Source organism: Phocoena phocoena, chromosome 5 (assembly GCF_963924675.1).
Source record: "Phocoena phocoena chromosome 5, mPhoPho1.1, whole genome shotgun sequence".
NCBI lineage: Eukaryota > Metazoa > Chordata > Mammalia > Artiodactyla > Phocoenidae > Phocoena > Phocoena phocoena.
In genome coordinates this window covers 25,109,402-25,128,573 of record NC_089223.1, presented here as the reverse complement: position 1 = coordinate 25,128,573, position 19,172 = coordinate 25,109,402, and the positions used below count along the sequence as shown (strand labels likewise).

At 42.3% G+C, this 19,172-nt stretch overlaps 1 protein-coding gene across 1 annotated transcript in view; it reads left to right on the top strand.

Moving 5' to 3' along the window:
- The window catches only part of ZNF827 (zinc finger protein 827), a 141,010-nt gene that overhangs the window by 105,071 nt on the left and 16,767 nt on the right, over window positions 1–19,172 (top strand). Inside the window, exon 8 of the mRNA XM_065877197.1 lies at window positions 16,683–16,820. Coding sequence (XP_065733269.1) covers window positions 16,683–16,820 — 138 coding nt within the window. The remainder of the gene's footprint in view (window positions 1–16,682; window positions 16,821–19,172) is intronic.

Sequence of the window (19,172 nt, the reverse complement as noted above, 5' to 3'; positions counted from 1 at the left end):
AGTCAAATCAGATTTAGCTCTTCCACAGTCCATCAATTAGGGCAAAAATGATTGGGTTAAAAGGGCATACTTCTGATTATCCTGGTGCCTAAGTAATATGGTTATATTATCTATAAGTAACACAGAGAGAGAGAAGCAGACGCAGTCACTCCCCATAAGCAGTGATTCTGACATCATTTGACACGCACGGATGGTTAGTAGGCTTAGTCTAGGTATCAGAGTTTGCCGTTTTGGCTAAACCTTTACTTTGGAAGAGGAAAGAGGTGTGCCGTTCCATTTGAAAGCCTTTGGAAACTCGCTTTTTACCCATGGTTACCCGCCAGACCAGTATTTGGGATTTGACGTGTTTCAGTGCTCTGTTCTCCTGGAGATATTACTGGTTTCCCTAACAGTAGAAATAGTTCTGTGAATTGGGTCTTGACAGGTAAAGAGCTTTCCCATTGGCCCTTATGGGTTTTGGGTATGTGTACGCTTTTTAAATGAGAAATGTAGATCTCTAGGAGTTTCCCCTGACATTATGTCCTGTGAGATTAGACTGTGACCACATTTTCATCTCAGACAACACCGACAGGACCTTGAGGCAAATCATACGCTCGAACACTGTTGATATCAGAATATGGCGGCATTCCGATGGGAGGAGCATTTGGGAGTTCCCATATTAAGATTAAATGTAAGAATCTTTGTTCATGCAACGTTAAGGTTACAGATGTGCGTATGCCAAAACTGGGAAACGGAAAATGAGATTATCATGGTGACGTCTGTTCTCCACTGTAGTGCGTGTTCTGCAGGACAGTGTATGGGTTGAAGACTGATTAGTTATGCAAAGCCATTGGTAGGTAGTGTGATCAAGCCCCTGAACTTCAGCCTGTGGGGAGGCAGCGGGAGGAGGTGAGGAGAGCACTGAGCTAAGACTGGTTCACTCCCAATCTGGATTTTACTGTATGACTCCAGGCAGGCAATTAGCTGGCCCACACCTCAGGTTCTCTATAAATTAGAAGCAGTAATAGAAGCCTTCTCCCAGTTCTCCCTGGTTCACAGAAGGTGAGGCCAAGATTCTTCTGAGGTGAAGTCTCCAAAGAAAGTTGAACCTCCATCATCATAGTTTGAGGTAGTAACTTTCTGTTATGGGGTAGACAGTGGTGCAACATGGGACAGGCTAGGACTTCTCAGCCTTATCTATTTGCAAGTGGTTTCCATTCATTTACATATATCGTGCATCAATGCTTTTCTCTCCTTTGCCTATAATTAGTGAAATTTTAATCAAATCAACCAACATTTATTGATTGTCTATTATATTTAAGATCTATGTAAAACAAGAAGCTAGGAAGAGATGCTTTCAAAGATGACCAAGTCAGGGACTTCCCCGGAGGTTCAGTGATTAAGACTCCATGCTACCGATGCAGGGGGCACAAGTTCGAGCCCTGGTCGGGGAACTAAGATCCCACATGTCGTGTGGCACGACCAAATTAAAAAAATTAAATTAAAGAATAAAAAAAATGATGACCAAGTCAGAATATATGAGAAAGATACATACACACAACCTTCAGTGATACAGGACATATAGTTAAAATATATTGCATTTCCACTATGGACTAAGATTGTGCCTCCACACTTCCAAATTTATTATTTGATCTTTCTCTATTTTGATTTGTAACCAAAATATGGCACTGATATTTTTGTATTTAATTTATTTGATTTCCTTTTCAGTTTGAAAATTGAAATGGAAGGAAAACATCTTTTTTTTTTAGATTTCTCCTCCTCTCACCCAGCTACTTTGGAGTTGCATCACTGAGTATTTTCTGTTCCCTAACATATCCTTAGGCTACTGGATATTTGCATTTTGGGTTTGTAAGCTGAAAATCCTCTATTTGCTCTAACCTTAAATGATTAAATAGAAGTGGTTTCGAGTTTTCATTTAGTTATATTGATAATAGTAATGCCTTAACTTTCATATTCAAGTTCAGTTCTTCAGACTCCTTGTCCATAGGATATGTGTTTGGAGTAGGATTAAACTTACGTTAAACCTTCCATGCTGTAGCTACCTTCTGTTCTTTAACAGGGACATGTGTGTTTAAGGCAGCTGATAAGGTTGTACTTCCATCTGAAACCATAAAATGCAGCGACACTTGCCATCTAGGAAAGAGAAAAATTAAACACACAACTTTGGCCTCCTTAGGACCCACTCCAAAATCCGCTATCAGCCTTTTTCTTCTTTGACACAGAGATTAAAGATCCTTCACAAAAGAGGGGTGACGCATCCCATGGACACACCGAGTGTTACGTGCAGTATGAGGAAAGCCAGTGTACGTATTCTTCCAGGTTGGGGATCCTGGGTTCAGATCTCAGCTCCACCTCTTACCAGCTGTGTGAGAACAGGCTGATTCCTTAAGCGTCTTGAGCATTGATTTTTCTCATCGGTACAATAAGGATAACAGTGAGACCAACCTTAATGTATTGCTTTGAGGATTAAATGATATAATATAAGTAAAGGACTTAGCCACGGTGCCTAGAACAACATAAGTGCTAAGTAAATCTTAACTGGTTGTATGTATAATTCCTCTTTCAGCTACATCTAAATCCACAGGTTTCTCCCCCATTAAAGAAAGTACGTGGATATTCAAATAATTGACAATAATATTATTGTGGAGATGGCCTGTTTTATTTATTTTAAAAATAAAATGTTTGCCAGCTGTGTTACTTATTACTGTTAACAAATTATCAGTGTTGCCAATCATTCAGACACACTTTCATAGGAAAATATTAACAAGGTATGTCCCAAACCCATGTTGGTGTGCCCTACCTGGGGAAAAATAATTTAAAGAAACCAACAAGCAGAAATCTTCACCATATAAAAACATACAGCTCAGCTTAATCAAATAGATAGTATTTCTGGGTCCAGGAGAAAAATATTTGTGTTGCCTTCAAATGTTAAATCTACCATCAACTACTGCAAATTTTATAATGTGCTAAAACCCAAGGTCAAGAGAAAGGCAAACTGGAAGAGTTATATTTTCTGTTAATACAGAATTCAATAGATTAGGAAACAGAGAGAGAAGACTGAAAATTTGAAACTGGATGTAGTCACTCAAGAATACTGCAGTGTCTGGGAGCTGATAAGGGCTTTAAGGAAATTTAGAAATCTTTAAAGGAATGGATGATATGATCAAGGCTTGTCCATAAGAAAAGAGAACTAGAATAATTGAGAATACCGGCGGATTCCAGTTCAGTGAAGGGAACTACAGAATCCCTAGGGGCTTCCTTGAATAATATTTGGAAATGACTGTGACTTGAATTTTAAAAGAAACATATTAAATATTTTAAAAATACTCTATAGGTGTGGTGCATAGCACATCATATAATATTAGAAGTAAATGAACATCAACATTTTTAGTATTTCAGAAGTTAGTTTAGAAGGTCTGAATTTTCACAGTCTAGAATATTTTATAAAGTTAAAATTTTTTAACGATGGTGATTTGCTTTTAGTTTATTCATCCCCTCCTTCATTCAATAAATAAATATGGAGCACCGAGTTCAGCAATTTACAAGGGGTAAAAGAGTGAATTCTCTCATTTGCCCAAGGAGTGGTAGTGTTTTCCCTCAAGGTGTTTTCATATGTGCCCATACTTTATAATAGTTGGTAGAAGAAAATTTTTTTGATTTAAAGATTTTTGATTTAAATTTTTTATATTTAATTTTTTTATATTTTTGATTTAAAGATTTTTGATTTAAATTCTTTTGATTTAAAGATTCACCATCGCCTAATACAGTCATGGGGTAGCTCCACACTTGAATGCCTGTTCTTTTACTTCGCTGGGAAAAGTTGAAAGAACAGTCATTAGAGGGGCTTATTCTAGGACCAATGAAAGCTGACCTGAAAGGATTTAATTAAAATTTAATTAAAATAACTGGTGCTCAGATTTTTGATATCCAGCAACCCATCAGCAGTAAAGACCTAGGAGGAGACCCGAGAGGAACCAGGCAAGAGAAGGGAGTTGGCGGGCTCCGAGTTCCACCATTCTCTCTCCATCTAGGTCCTGGGGTAGGCATTTGGGTCGCCCCAGTAAAGCCTCCTTTAAATTTGTGCAACCACGGATGCTTCTTCTTCATGGCTGGTGAATATAGGAAAATTTAAATTGGAACAAATCGAGATTGTAGCAGATAAATTTGTCTTTGGTGAGATAAATCAGAACCCTTGGATTTTCTTCTTTGATCTTGTACGGTAGTATCATGTAACGAATGGTTAAGGGTTTGGGCTTTGGAGTCAGCCCTGGGTTTGGGATAGACTGTCACTTATCAGCTGCGTGACCTTGAATTCATTGTTCAGCCTCCCTGAGCCTGATATGTCTTTTTTTGTAAAATGGAAATGGTAACAGTAGTATCTAACCATAGTGCCGTTATACGTTTCAATATAATATGTGTACATCATAATAGAGTGCCTGGCACAATGGTAAATCCTCTGTACCTGTAGCCTATGGTTTTAATTATGCATTATCTCCTTAATATACTTTTTAAAATTAATTTTTATTGGCGTATGGTTGCTTTACAATGTTGTGTTAGCCTCCACTGCACAACAAAATGAATCAGCCATACACATACAGATATCCCCTCCCTTCTGAACATCCCTCCCATTTAGGTCACCACAGTGCATTAGGTAGAGTTCCCTGTGCTATACAGTATGTTCTCATCAGTTGACTATTTTATATATAGTATCAATAATGTATATGTGTCAATCCCAGTCTCCCAGTTCCTCCCTCCCCAGCCCTTTCCCCCTTGGTATCCATACATTTGTTCTCTATGTCTTTGTCTCTATTTCTGCTTTGCAAATAAAATCATCTATACCATTTTTCTAGATTCCACATATATGCGTTATTATACGATACTTGCTTTTCTCTTTCTGACTTAGTTCAGTCTGTATGACACTCCCTAGGTCCATCCATGTCTCTACAAATGACCCAATTTCATTCCTTTCTATGGCTGAGTAATATTCCATTGTATATATGTACCACATCTTCTTTATCCATTCGTCTGTCAGTGGGCATTTAGGTTGCTTCCATGTCCTGGCTGTTGTAAATAGTACTGCAATGAACATTGGGGTGCATGTGTTTTTTTGAATTATGGTTTTCTCAGGGTATATGACCAGTAGTGGGATTGCTGGGTCATATGGTAGTTCTATTTTTAGTTTTTTAAGGAACCGCCATACTGTTCTCCATAGTGGCTGTATCAATTTACATTCCCACCAACAGTGCAAGAGGGTTCCCTTTTCTCCACACCCTCTCCAGAATTTATTGTTTGTAGAATTTCTGATGATGGCCATTCTGACCGGTGTGAGATGGTATCTCATTGTGGTTTTGATTTGCATTTCTCTAATGATTAGTGATGTTGAGCATTCTTTCATGTGTCTGTTGGCCATCTGTATGTCTTCTTTGGAGAAATGTCTATTTAGGTCTTCTGCCCATTTTTTGATTGGTTTGTTTGTTTTTCTGATATTGAGCTGTATGAGCTGCTTGTATATTTTGGAGATTAATCCTTTGTCAGTTGCTTCGTTTGTAAATATTTTCTCCCATTCTGAGGGTTGTCTAAATGGAATCCGCATTGGCAAAGAAGAAGTAAAACTGTCACTGTTTTCAGATGACATGATGCTATACATAGAAAATCCTAAAGATGCCACCAGAAAACTACTAGAGCTAATTGATGAATTTGGTAAAGTTGCAGGATACAATACTAATACACAGAAATCTCTTGCATTCCTATACACTAACAGTGAAAGATCAGAAAGAGAAATTAAGCAAACAATCCCATTTACCACTGCAACAAAAAGTATAAAATATCTAGGAATAAACCTACCTAAGGAGGCAGAAGACTATAAGATACTGATGAAAGAAATCAAAGATGACACAAACAGGTGGAGAGATATACTATGTACTTGGATTGGAAGAATCAATATTGTGAAAATGACTATACTACCCAAAGCAATCTACAGATTCAGTGCAATCTGTATCAAATTACCAGTGGCATTTTTCACAGAACTAGAACAAAAAATGTTACAGTTTGTATGGAAACACAAAAGACCTCAAATAGCAAAAGCAATCTTGAGGAACAACAAATAAAAAAGGAGCTGGAGGAACCAGGCCTCCCTGACTTCAGACTATACTACAAATCTACAGTAATCCAGAAAGTATGGTACTGGCACAAAAACATAAATATAGATCAGTGGAACAGGATAGAAAGCCCAGAGATAAACCCACACACCTATGGTCACCTAATGTATGACAAAGGAGGCCAGAATATACAATGGAGCAAAGATAGCCTCTTCAATAAGTGACGCTGGGGAAAACTGGACAACTACATGTAAAAGAATGAAATTAGAACACCCCCTAACACCATGCACAAAAATAAATTCAAAATGGATTAAAGATCTAAATGTAAGACCAGACACTATAAAACTCTTAGAGGAAAACATAGGCTGAGCACTCTTTGACATAAATCACAGAAACATCTTTTTTGACCCACCTCCTAGAATAATGAAAATTAAAACAAAAATAAACAAATGGGACCTAATTAAACTTAAATCCTTAATATACGTTTAGGAAACTCTGATATTGTTTTGCATAATGGAGATATGCTGCCCAAATGGGGTGAATCTCATTGGCCAGAACTATGTTTCAGGGCAAGGCCCTAACAGCAGTGGAAGTTGTGAAGGGAAGTGCGTGATTTTTAACAAGGCACAGTGCTACCCTAAAGAAAAAAGTTGTCGCTCTGTTGGATATTGAGTAAGTAGTCAGCAGTGTCTGCCACAAAGACATAAGAATGACACAGCTCCCAGGCCTAATGGTTTTCTAACAAAGATTTATAAACGTTCTCAACATTGGGACATTCTGAGGGCATTTGCTAAGACTTTAAATCTTACCATCATCATTAAGAAGAGAAGTGGTTACTGGTGTATGTAAGTGGCAAGATAATAACCAAAGCCCTGTAGATGTCACTCCTGAATCAATATTGTCAGTTTGCTTCCCTGTTGCAATGTCAAATTTGGTTGCCATTTAGTTCACCAATCATGATCTTGGTGATGTGACTGTCTCGTTTATTCAGTAAGCATTTATTGAAGGTCCACTGATCTTGGAAACACAAGTAGAGGGAAAATATAGAAGCAGCATCCAAGTTCCCAATGGATTTCTTGTTAAGTTGAAGTTCTACAGAGATGACAGACATCTGTTGGCTAAATTCTGCCAGTGACGCTCTCTGTTTGGATGCTTAGAGAAGTTCCCTAAGATGCTCATGTGATCAGCCTCACTGGAATTAGGGGTACCAAGTCCTAGCCATTTTCCATTACCAGAGGAATCCAGGTTCTGTTTTCTTCTATTGATTTTAAATGAATAAAAGCAGGTGTAGAAAACACTTACGGTTCTTTACCAAATTAAAAGCCCATTAGTAAGGATTCTTTGAGGCTAACTCTTGCCCAGAATTATGCAAAAAATGCCATAAGACTTTTCTAAGTTGATCCCAGGATGTTTACTAATAACCAGTTCCACAAACCCGTGTTGGTTGTAGACGTTGGCATAAGTCTTGTGGTTGAGAGGAGCTTGAGTGAGACTGTGGGGTAGTTACTTCCATTCTCTGGACCTTGGTTTCCTTATACGTATTGAATAAGAAGAGACCATTGGGGCTTCCCTGGTGGCGCAGTGGTTGAGAGTCCGCCTGCCGATGCAGGGGACACGGGTTCGTGCCCCGATCCGGGAAGATCCCACATGCCGCAGAGCGGCTAGGCCCGTGAGCCATGGCCGCTGAGCCTGCGCGTCCGGAGCCTGTGCTCCGCCACGGGAGAGGCCACAACAGTGAGAGGCCCGCGTACCGCAAAAAAAAAAAAAAAAAAAAAGAAGAGACCATTGAACAAGATAATTGTTAGGGTTCCTCCCTGAAGTGAGATTTGGGGCAGGATGGAGATGTAGTTACTCTGGAGACCTTGACTCTGTGAACTGAACCCTGTGTAAGTTTTAAGTTGTGGGGTGCATTGCGGCGAGAGAGGTCCTCGAATTTTATGCCTTGGTTTCATCTTCATGGAAGGGAAGCAGTTAGGGTTAAAGAAACATGAGTCCTCTCCTGGATCCAATGTTCTGTCAAGTAGAGTTTAATAGAGTTCCCTCCCAGATTCTACCAGATGGATTTATTTCATGAAAATCTTTGGAGAAGTACTTCTTGGACCTATGCATGGACTTTAATGCTTAAGTATGTTAAGGATTAAAGTTTGAAATGAGGCCAAAAAAGATCAAGGCTGTGAACTCTTTTATGCCTAAAAATCTCTACCCACTATTTTTAATTGAGCACAGATTGACTCTTACTAAATTCTGCTATCTTAGCTGTTCCTTGATCTGACATCTTAACCAGCAGAAAATCCTATGTTTTGGCAGAGTGTTTGGAATGGTCTTTAAAGGGGAATTTGGTTGCACTAAGACCTGCAGAGAGGTGGTCATAGGGAACCTAAGAGTTGTGTTAGGACCTGCCATATTACCCTAAGTTGTAGTGACCCTTAAAAAGAAAAGGAATTTGTAAAGGATATAGACCGCAAACACTAGAGCAAAGATATTAACCCCCAAAGAGTCCTAAACCACAGCTGACTCCTTAACTCACAAGCAGCCCTCAGAGGGCGGCAGCTTGTCTTAAGCCCCTGAAACCAAAGGATAGAGCCAGCAGGGAAAGGACTAACCAGAAAAATCACACGCCCTGCCTGGAAATGATTGGATAGGTTTTAACCCTATAGAAGAGTACTGACTCTAAATGCCGAGGGTTTCAGAAGTTCATTTGCAATATGCCTCGAAACTCTCCAGGCTTGATGATGAAAGAAAGAAAGACTCAAAATACCATCTGTCATAATGGAAAACCCATGTGGCTCCAGAGCCTCTTCCTCATTGAGCAGCTGATGCAGATTTAGTCAATCTGGACAGTTATTTATGTGTTGAGGTCACATTTTGGCCAATCTTTTGCTTATGGCTTTAACCAAATAAAGCCTTCTCTTTCCACATTTCTCTTGCCAAAGTCAGGTTGAGAGATGATTCTTTGAGAGGATTATTTTGGCAGGAGATACAGGGATCTTCTCACACAGCAAAACACAGCGACAAAGCCAGATGATACACCAGTCAGGGAGCTAAAAGATGTCAAAACCGGAAGAAGCAAATTCAAGTTCTTTCCTTTGCCCCTCGTTTTGTTTGTTTAACAAAAATGTTCCCCAAATGTCAATGAAAGGCCCAAGGGAACTTTCTATAGTAATAACTAGTTTACCTCAGAGGGGCTTGGCTTTTAGGATTTTCCCATTTGATCTTCCTCTTGTTCCTTCTTTATTCTACTTCATGACATATTACAGTTTCTAATTTCTCTGTGGCTGGAAATACTCTAGGCTGACACCTTCAAGAAGAGAGACGGAAAGAAATCCTAGTGTCTGTGAATTTTTGCTAAATCTACACATGTCCACTTGTAACCAAGAAATTAAACTCAGGGCCAAAACACAAGAGGAGAAAGAAAAGTCCCTTCCTTGTTTGTGGTCACCTTTGGCAGTGATCCCGTATGGCTTGGAGGAGCTTCAGTGAGACCCATGGTCTGCTGTCTCCTCTCCCAGCGTCACTAGCCAGGTTACCTGGGCAATCAATTCAGTCCTCTGGGTCTCGGTTTCCTTATATGTAGGAAGAGAACATTGAACAAGACAATCCTTCAGGTTCCTCCCTGAACTAAAGTTTGGGGCAAGAGGGAGCCTTAGTGACTCTGGAAACCTTGATTCTATTATTCAACCCTGTACAGGTTGTGGGGTGCACTGAGGGGGAAGAGGTCCTGGAATTTTATACCTCGGTTTCATCCTTATGGAAATGAAGGAGTTGGATTCAGAAAAAAGCTGAGTCCTCTACTGGATCCAATGTTCTGTCACGTAGAGTTTGATGGAGCTCCCTCCGCAAATGTACCAGATGGGTTTCTTTCATGGAAGTTTTTGGAGAAATACTTGATGGATGGGTTTCATCTTCCCAGGATCTGTGCATGAAATGAGACCTTTCCCCTTGGATGACTAGGTCACAAGAGGAGGAGTTTGGCATCCTGTCTCTTGGCTATTGGGCCTCACCATTATGAATGAGGGGCCTCAGTTCACCAAAAAGGGGAGGAGTTAAGAGCCTTGCATTGGGACCACTAAGATGAGGTGACTTTCCAAATGACCTGTTCCCATATTCCTGACTGTACTGTAGGGGATAAAAGTGGTTGCACCTGGGGCTTCCCTGGTGGCGCAGTGGTTGAGAGTCCGCCTGCCGATGCAGGGGACACAGGTTCGTGCCCCGGTCCGGGAAGATCCCATGTGCCGCGGAGCGGCTGGGCCCGTGAGCCATGGCCGCTGAGCCTGCGCGTCCGGAGCCTGTGCTCCGCAACGGGAGAGGCCACAGCAGTGAGAGGCCCGCGTACCGCCAAAAAAAAAAAAAAAAAAGTGCTTGCTCCTGCACACCTATTTACTTCGTTTAAAACAAAAATGTATTTAAGGAAGAGGCAAAGACCCAAATGGCATTCAAAGCAAAGCCCGTGAGTGGAAAAGTAGAGAGAAAAGCATCTAATGAAATAGTACCAAGTAGCGAGGAATTTATGGGAAAAATTTATGGCTATCTCAGGAATCAGAGTGTAAGAGGATAAAGGGAAATAAAATGCTTTGTAGGAGACAGAATCCTCTGAGACACTGTATAAAAAATATATAATCATTAAATAAGTATTTTGCTATAAAAGAAATGAAGAAAATCATTTGCATCTTTTTAAGATAATGAAACAAATATTAAAGGATATGGAAATAAAGATGAAGAAGAGCAATTTTTTTTCTTTTTTTTTTTTTTGCGGTACGCGGGCCTCTCACTGTTGTGGCCTCTCCCGTTGCGGAGCACAGGCTCTGGACGCACAGGCTCAGTGGCCATGGCTCACGGGCCCAGCCGCTCCACAGCACGTGGGATCTTCCCAGCCCGGGGCACGAACCCGTGTCCCCTGCATCGGCAGGCGGACTCTCAACCACTGCGCCACCAGGGAAGCCCAAGAAGAGCAAATTAAAAAAAATAATACCTATATTCCAAAATTTTTCGTGACTTTGGACTGATTGAAAAGGAGTTAGTGTTATGTGAATTTTTCTGTGATGTGTTATGCTTCAATCAGAAGGTTTTAGAAAGCATATTCCTTAATAGTTTAAAAGGAACTTTTTAAGTTTTTTGAGCAGAACAGAAGAAGACGATTAAGATGGAAATGGGCTCAGATGTCTGTAAACTTATTGCTGTTGACAGTGAACATGGAGAGTTCTTCACAGGATGCAGGTGTTTTGGAATAAAGCTTGTCAAAGGCCAGACCTAACTTCCAAAGTCCCAAGACCAAGAGTAACCATAGGAGGGTTTCAATTAAGAATGTCATAAGTTAGAGAAAACCCAACTAACAGTGGCTGAAAGAAACAGGGGTTTATTTTCCTCGCATAAGAAGTAAGTCCAGAGCGGTATTCCTGCCATTTTTTCATCTACTGGAAGATGCCATCAAGGACCCAGACTTTTCCCATCTTTCCCTTCCTCCATCCTTGGCAGGTTGGTTTTCATCCTCAGGTCTCATATGCACAAAATGGCTTCCATAATCCCAGGCATTTCCTCTGTGATCAAGGCAAGAAAAAGAGAGAAGAGGGCCAACACCAAGCCTACATTTCTCTTTGTCAGGAAAGCAAAAGCCTTCTCACTGGCCAGAATTTTAGCACATGACCACCCCAGCTGCCTGTACAGTGGGAATAGACAGGGGAGAAGGAAAGTTGAGAATAACTAATTGGGTTAATCAAAAAACAGCATCTACCACAGAATTTGTCTTGAAGAGAATAATCCTATGGCTTGTTATTGGGAAGAAGTAAGGACAGAGGACCTCTGGGGATATGGCTCAGGACTGCAAATATTTCCACTAATAAAATCATAAAATCACCATTCTTGGGTTGAGTTAAAACACCATTCAGAAGGCAAGTAGCCTTATTTTTCACCCTGAATTGGCCATTAGCCTTCACTAATGGTATTTCCAGGGCTCGGTCTTTCCCACTATAAAATAAGAATAATGTTTATTCCCTGCCTCACTTGGATCCTTTCTTTCAGTCATTCATTTCTTCAGCAACTATCTACTACCCACCTGCTATGTATCAGGCACTGTGCCCATACCGAGGATGTACAAATAAATCCTGCAGAACCCCCTCCTTCAATGAGTCACCTTCGAACAGGGAGAGGAGGCCAGCGAACATCGTTACTGAGCACCACCGCATGTTGGACTTGCTGGGTACTCCATATTAAAAAGATGCATATAGGGCTTCCCTGGTGGCACAGTGGTTGAGAGTCCGCCTGCCGATGCAGGGGACATGGGTTCGTGCCCCGGTCCGGGAAGATCCCACATGCCGTGGAGCAGCTGGGCCCGTGAGCCATGGCCGCTGAGCCTGCACGTCCGGAGCCTGTGCTCTGCAACGGGAGAGGCCAAAACAGTGAGAGGCCCGTGTACCGCAAAAAAAAAAAGTGCATATAATATAGAAGATACGTAAAAAAATAATATAACAGGTAAAGTGGTGCAATAGAGTATTCATAAAAGTGCTTTGGGACAGAGAATGGAAAATGACTCCTTACCTGGGGAACTGGGGAAGGCTTTACCGAGGAGATGCAGTCTGAGATAGCGCTTGAAAATGAGCTGGAGTTTGTGTACAGAAAGAGGTGCCAAGGTGGGGAGTGGCTGCTGGCGGGGGGGCATAGTTGGTTCAAAAGCACTGACATCTCCAAAGGCACTAGCTTGTTCCCGAAAAGGTGAGTCGCTCACTCCGTGGAGCCCTTGGATGGTGGGAGGTGAAGTGGGGAGCTGAAGCGGGGAGATGGTTGGAGCCAGAGTATGAAGGACCTCAGGCTCCATGCACAGGAGTTTGGCCTGGGGAAGCCATTAGAACACAGGACGAGACATAACCTGATCTGGGCCTCAGAAAGATCATTCTGGAACCCGTGAGGAGGGGCTGTTGGAACTGAGAGAGGGGCTGTTGGAATGGTACCCATGAGGCTCTTTAGGAGGCTTTTGCAAGTCCTGGTGAGTGATGATGACTCAGTTAAGGCAGTGGGATTCCAGAAAGATCTTTGAGGTCTTTGTGGTTTTTTGTTGTTGTTTTAGTTTTTTTTTGGTTTCCAAAGTTTATCAAAAATCAAAGAACAGGAAAACTTTACATTAAAATATGGCAATTTTAGCTTTCACAGTGTCCACACACACACAAATCAAATCGTGATATCTTTTTGTTAAACCTGTAGCATGTGACCGCAGAGGTAACCAGGCCAGTTCATTCGGTTCCTCCGAGAAGGAGATGGAGAACAGTACCTGTGACTATGAATTGAGCTTTAAGATGCACACCCTGGGGACACTCGCCACTGTCCGTGCAGTGATTTGCTTAATGTAGGGTTAGTCTGTATTGCTAACGCCTAGAGATTAGTACAGGCCTACGCATCTGTTTTTATAAACATTTATCAATAGGTTCACAATTTAAATAGTTTTCAGTATTTTTGGCAACTTTCGATCCTCAAGAGCTGCAGACAGAGTGCGCTGCTGTCTTCCAGAACGCTTCCTGGAGAGCCGGTGTCCCAGCTGGCAGCCCTCCACGGTGATGGGGCCAGTCCAGCTTCCACAAGGCAGGCTGTGGTCGTTCTAAAGCCTGGCCTTGCTGGGTGTCCATCACATTCAGATACCACTCTGGAACCAGATGGACAGCTTTTGGTGGTACATACACAGAGACAGGAAGAATCAAAAAATTCTGTGTTTTCCTCCCATGGCATGTGGCTGACACCATCTCCAGGAAATGTGGGAGAACGTAGCATCTGCTGAGCTCCATTTCAGCTCCGGGAAAAGAAGAGCAGGCCTTTTACTTTAGTACTTGTTTAGACAGTAATAATTCCCCTCTCGCCCCTGCACCTCCACCTCCAGCCTCACCCCGCTGTGATTTCAAGGTCGTGTTCTGGGATGAGGCTTCTATGGCCGGGTTGCCTTGCTCCTGCGTGTGAAATGACAACGGGCGGCCGTAGCAAATGCAGACAGCAAGCGGGGTGAGGCTTGGGCTCCAGGCCCCAGGGGTGTGGCTGACCAAGCCTGGCCGCCCCCGTGGTGCCTCTCCTGCCTCCGCGGCTGCAGGTGGGCCTTCTGCTTGCCCGCAGCACAGCCTTCATGGCTCGAACCATTTTCTAGGCCACTGGAGGGAAGTGGACTTTTCATGATGCTTCAATGTCTCAAGCGTGTGACTAATATTATTAAGAGATGTCTTTCTTTTTAATTGCATCTACTTGTTCAGTCTGTGACCCAATTAGTTCATTCTTGTTGTGAATGTATTGGAAGACCCTGTACCCTCTTGATCTCTCCTTATAATTATTACTGTCATCCTCCTTTGAAGCACTGTTTTGATTACACACTTCAAAGGAGCTGCTAAAATACCCTCTTGCGCCATGCGGTGGAAACGTCCATGGCTTGGACTCAAGGGCAGTCGTCTGAGAGTGGCTCCTGTCTGCACATCTCAGAGCCCTGTACCTCCCTTTTCACCTTCCTTCCCCCAGAATTCTGCCCCTTCCCCTGAAGAGGTTTGTAGTCACACATTTCCTACTCTAATAAGGAGACTAGCTCTTCTCTCTGAGGCCCAAAAAGCTACGTTTAACAAACACAGGTAAATCGATAAATGTGCCTTATCGGTGTTAGGATTGCTGGCAGGTGCCTCACAGCAAACATTGTTGCAATTTCACCATCAATCCCCCACCCCGTTCCAAACATACATTCGTATTTACTTCTTTCCTGAGATCACACTATCTGGCAAGCCTGAATTCGGATGAAAATTGATCCAGTTGACTCACCCAGATCCAGGTGGAAGCCTGTATTTGTATATGGGAAGCAGTTTTAACCAAATTGTGTGAAATCAAATTCTTTGTTCTGTTGCTGTCTCTGCCCAGTGGTCTGAATGTTTTCATCTGCTTGGTTTTTATGAAAAGTTCTTTCCATGTGGTATCCGGTTCCATAAAGCACTACCGTGCTGTAGGAACATTCACAAGAATTTACTGAGGTAAAGGACGAGATATTGACTCAGTAAATTATTTGTCTTGCTCTTCAAACTTGAGGCCAAAAGCCCTATTAGTGGCCCAGAAAAGTGTCCTCGTGGAAGTGTCCCCTTCCCTCTTTTTGGTAGTCTGTCATCTCTCTCATCTTACTGTAGAAGGAATGTTTGTAGAATCCATTACAGTTCAGTGAGAAGAAATAAGGGTGAGAAAATTAAAGTTAACTCAATGAATGATGACGAGAAAATAAAAACTTTTTAAGATGACAGGAGAAGGTATTAACGCCCACTTAGGTCATTCATGGCTGTGAATTAGGTACAGAAGACCTTGTGGTTCTCGTCATTTTCTCTAATATGATGAGACTTTGGGGGAAATTCTGGTTGTGTACTCTTGCATTAGGGAGTTTTATGTGGAGTAGTGTCTGAGTCCGTTCAGGCTGCTGTAACAAAATACCACAGACTGGGTAGCTTATAAACAATAAAAATGTATTGCCCAGTTCTAGAGGCTGGAAGCCCTAGATCAGAGTGCCAGCATGGTCGGGTGAGGGCCCTCTTCCAGGACACAAACTGCCTACAGCTTGCTGTGTCCTCATGTGGCAAAAGGGCTAGGGAGCCACATGAGGCTTCTTTTTTTTTTTTTTTTTTTTTAATTAATTTATTCAGATACGAGGCAGCAGTTTCGAGTGATACGCGGGCCTCTCACTGTCGCGGCCTCTCCCGTTGCGGAGCACAGGCTCCGGAAGCGCAGGCTCAGCGGCCGTGGCTCACGGGCCCAGCCGCTCCGCGGCATGTGGGATCTTCCCGGACCGGGGCACGAACCCGTGTCCCCTGCATCGGCAGGCGGACTCTCAACCACTGCACCATCAGAGAAGCCCGAGGCTTCTTTTTTAAGGGCACTAATACCACTCATGAGGATCCACCGTCATGACCTAATCACCTCACAGAGACCCGACCTCTAAAAACCACAGCCTTGAGCACTAGGGTCTCAATATATGAATTCAGGGGATACACACATTCAGACCATAGCCAGCAGTATGCAGTTGTCATCCCTGAGTCTGTGTAACATTAAGTTCCTCATTAAGGATTCTGCACAACCCAGAAAATAGGGCAAAGCCTGTTTTCATAAAGGGCAGTGAAAGTGTACTTCCTTTCAAGAGATGGAACCATCTATTTTTACATCAGAATCTGAGCTTCGGCCCTCTTGATTTACTGTCTGGTGGCGAGAGTCTGCATTTCTGGAATTTTAACATGCAACTCAACCATTCACTCATTCAGCACCTATTTATGGAGTGCCAACTGTATACCGAGCACAGTGCTAAACCAAGCTGTCAACCTGCTGGAGGGTTAGGTCCACTAACCTTTAGTGAGGAAGGAGAGAAACCACGGGAGACTTGACTAAAATTGGAATCCATGTGCCACCACAGCTTTCAAGAATGGCCTTCTTAGAGACAGGAGCTGAGCGTGAAGACCAGAGGTTACTTGGACTTATCAATACTTGCAGTTTACCGGCCACATTCTTCAGAAGGAAGTCTTTGCTTAAGTCCTGAATGTTGACTAAACTGAAATGTGTTCACGTTGCCTTGTTTATTCCTCATGCTGCTTTGTTCTTTTGGCCCAGAAACAGAAAAGATAGTCCTCGAGGCAGGAAATGGGTTGCCCTCTTGGAAATTCAACGACCAGCTTTTTCCCTGTGACGTGTGTGGGAAAGTATTTGGCCGACAGCAGACATTGTCCCGACATCTGTCTCTGCACACAGGTGAGTCAGGGTCTCCCTGCCGGGCCTTCCCTCCCTGGACCACCAGCTTCTCCATGATCAGGAAGCTGTGTCTCTAAGAGAATTAAATCAGGAAGTGGTAGAAATGTTTTTATCCGGACCTTTTCAAGCCATTTTACCTGGCATGTTCAAATAAGGCTCTGGAAAGGGTTTTTTATTTGTATTGAAAGGATCCGTTGAGTTCAAGGATGATTGATGAGAAAAGATACACATTTTTAGGTGTGTTCAGGTAAAATTTCTGAACTCTAAGGAGTTTATTGCTGTCACCTTGAGGGTGCAGGGCATGGGGCTGCACCCCATCTTATTGGATTCATCTCATTGCGGTAGGTGGAAGCAGAGGGGAAAAGAGCACCTTGATGGAGAAACAGTCTCTGTCTTTATTTACATATAATAATGGAGAAGTGTGGTTGATTCTGAGTGTTGGGAAGCGGAAACCCGAATAAATAGTAACTTAATCAATGCGGCAATAATAAGCAAGGACAATAAGAAGTGAGGTAAAATCAATAGCAAACAAAAAGCAAGATGGAAAATAAAAAATGAACTATTTCAATTTTTACACTGTAGATCAGCCTTGTTAAAAATTCAAATGTGTCTTATTTGCAGGAAACACAAAACAAAGTGGTAAAGAAAATAAAAGTTTTGTATCTCACACAAAGTTAAAAGAAGCAAGACAGTATTAGTATGGCAAGATTAATTTCTTTTTATATATATATATTTTTTTTAATATTTTTAATCTTAACTATTAAACCACTAAAGACAAAATTTAGTCATATACTTAACCACAAAGAAAACTTTCACATGTTAACAAAAGTAGAGGGGGCTTCCCTGGTGGCGCAGTGGTTGAGAGTCCGCCTGCCGACGCAGGGGACACGGGTTCATGCCCCGGTCCGGGAAGATCCCACATACCGCAGAGCGGCTGGGCCCGTGAGCCATGGCCGCTGAGCCTGCACGTCTGGAACCTGTGCTCCGCAACGGGAGAGGCCACAACAGTGAGAGGCCCATGTACAGCCAAAAAAAAAAAAAAAAAAACGAAATGAAAAGGAGGCTGAAATATTCAAAATTAGCAATGAAAAAGGAAGCCTAATTCTTTTTATACAATGTTTAAAGATTACTTTCCACTTACAGTTATTACCAAATATTGGCTCTATTCCCTGTGCTGTACGAGACATCCCTGAGCCCATCTTACACCCAGCAGCTTGCACCTCCCCCTCCCTCTCCCCCTCCCCATATTGCCCCTCCCTGCTCACACTGGTAACCACTAGTTTGTTCTCTATATCTGTGAGCCTGCTTCTTTTCTGATATATTCACTAGTTTGCTGTATTTTTTAGAGTCCACATATAAGTGATATCATACAGTATGTGTCTTTCTCTGTCTGACTTATTTCACTAAGCATAATGCCCTCCAAGTCCACCCATGTGGCTGCAAATGGCAAGATTTCATTCTTTTTTATGGCTGAGTAGTATTCCATTGTATATATGTATCACATCTTCATTATCCATTCACCTGTTGCTGGACATTTAGGTTGGGAAGCCTTATTCTTAATACAGATGCTGTTAAAGAATTATTGAAGAATAAGGGCAACTCTATGGCAAAAAAAAAAAAAAAGCTGAAAACTTTAGAAGACATAGATAATTTAAGCAAAATTTCCAAAATTGACCCAAGCTGGGTAGGGGGGAGGTGGTGGTACTTAAGTAAATCAGTTACCAAAGGGGAATTTGGAAAGATGATGGAGATACTATTAATAAAAGCATCAGGTCCAGAAACTTTCCCAGCTGGGTTCTTTTTTTTTTTTTTTTTTTAATGTCAGTTCATTGGTTTGTTTTTTTATTTATTTATTTTTGGCTGTGTTGGATCTTCGTTTCTGTGCGAGGGCTTTCTCCAGTTGCGGCAAGTGGGGGCCACTCTTCATCGCGGTGCGCGGGCCTCTCACTATCGCGGCCTCTCTTGTTGCGGAGCGCAGGCTCAGTAGTTGTGGCTCACGGGCCTAGTTGCTCCACGGCATGTGGGATCTTCCCAGACCAGGGCTCGAACCCATGTCCCCTGCATCAGCAGGCAGATTCTCAACCACTGCGCCACCAGGGAAGCCCCCAGCTGGGTTCTTTTTAACTTGTTGAGACAAAGAAATTCTGATATTATTAAACTTTTCCAAATGATAGAAAAAGAAAGCGCAGCAATTCACTTTATGAAGAAATCATAACCTTAACACCAAAACTTAACAACCTCACTTATTAATACAAATACACAAATTCTAAAGAAAAGACTCTCTTCTATCTGTACTGTAGGGCTCCTCCCCAACCCCGCGAAGCCCAGGCCACCAGCACCTCGGATGCTGGG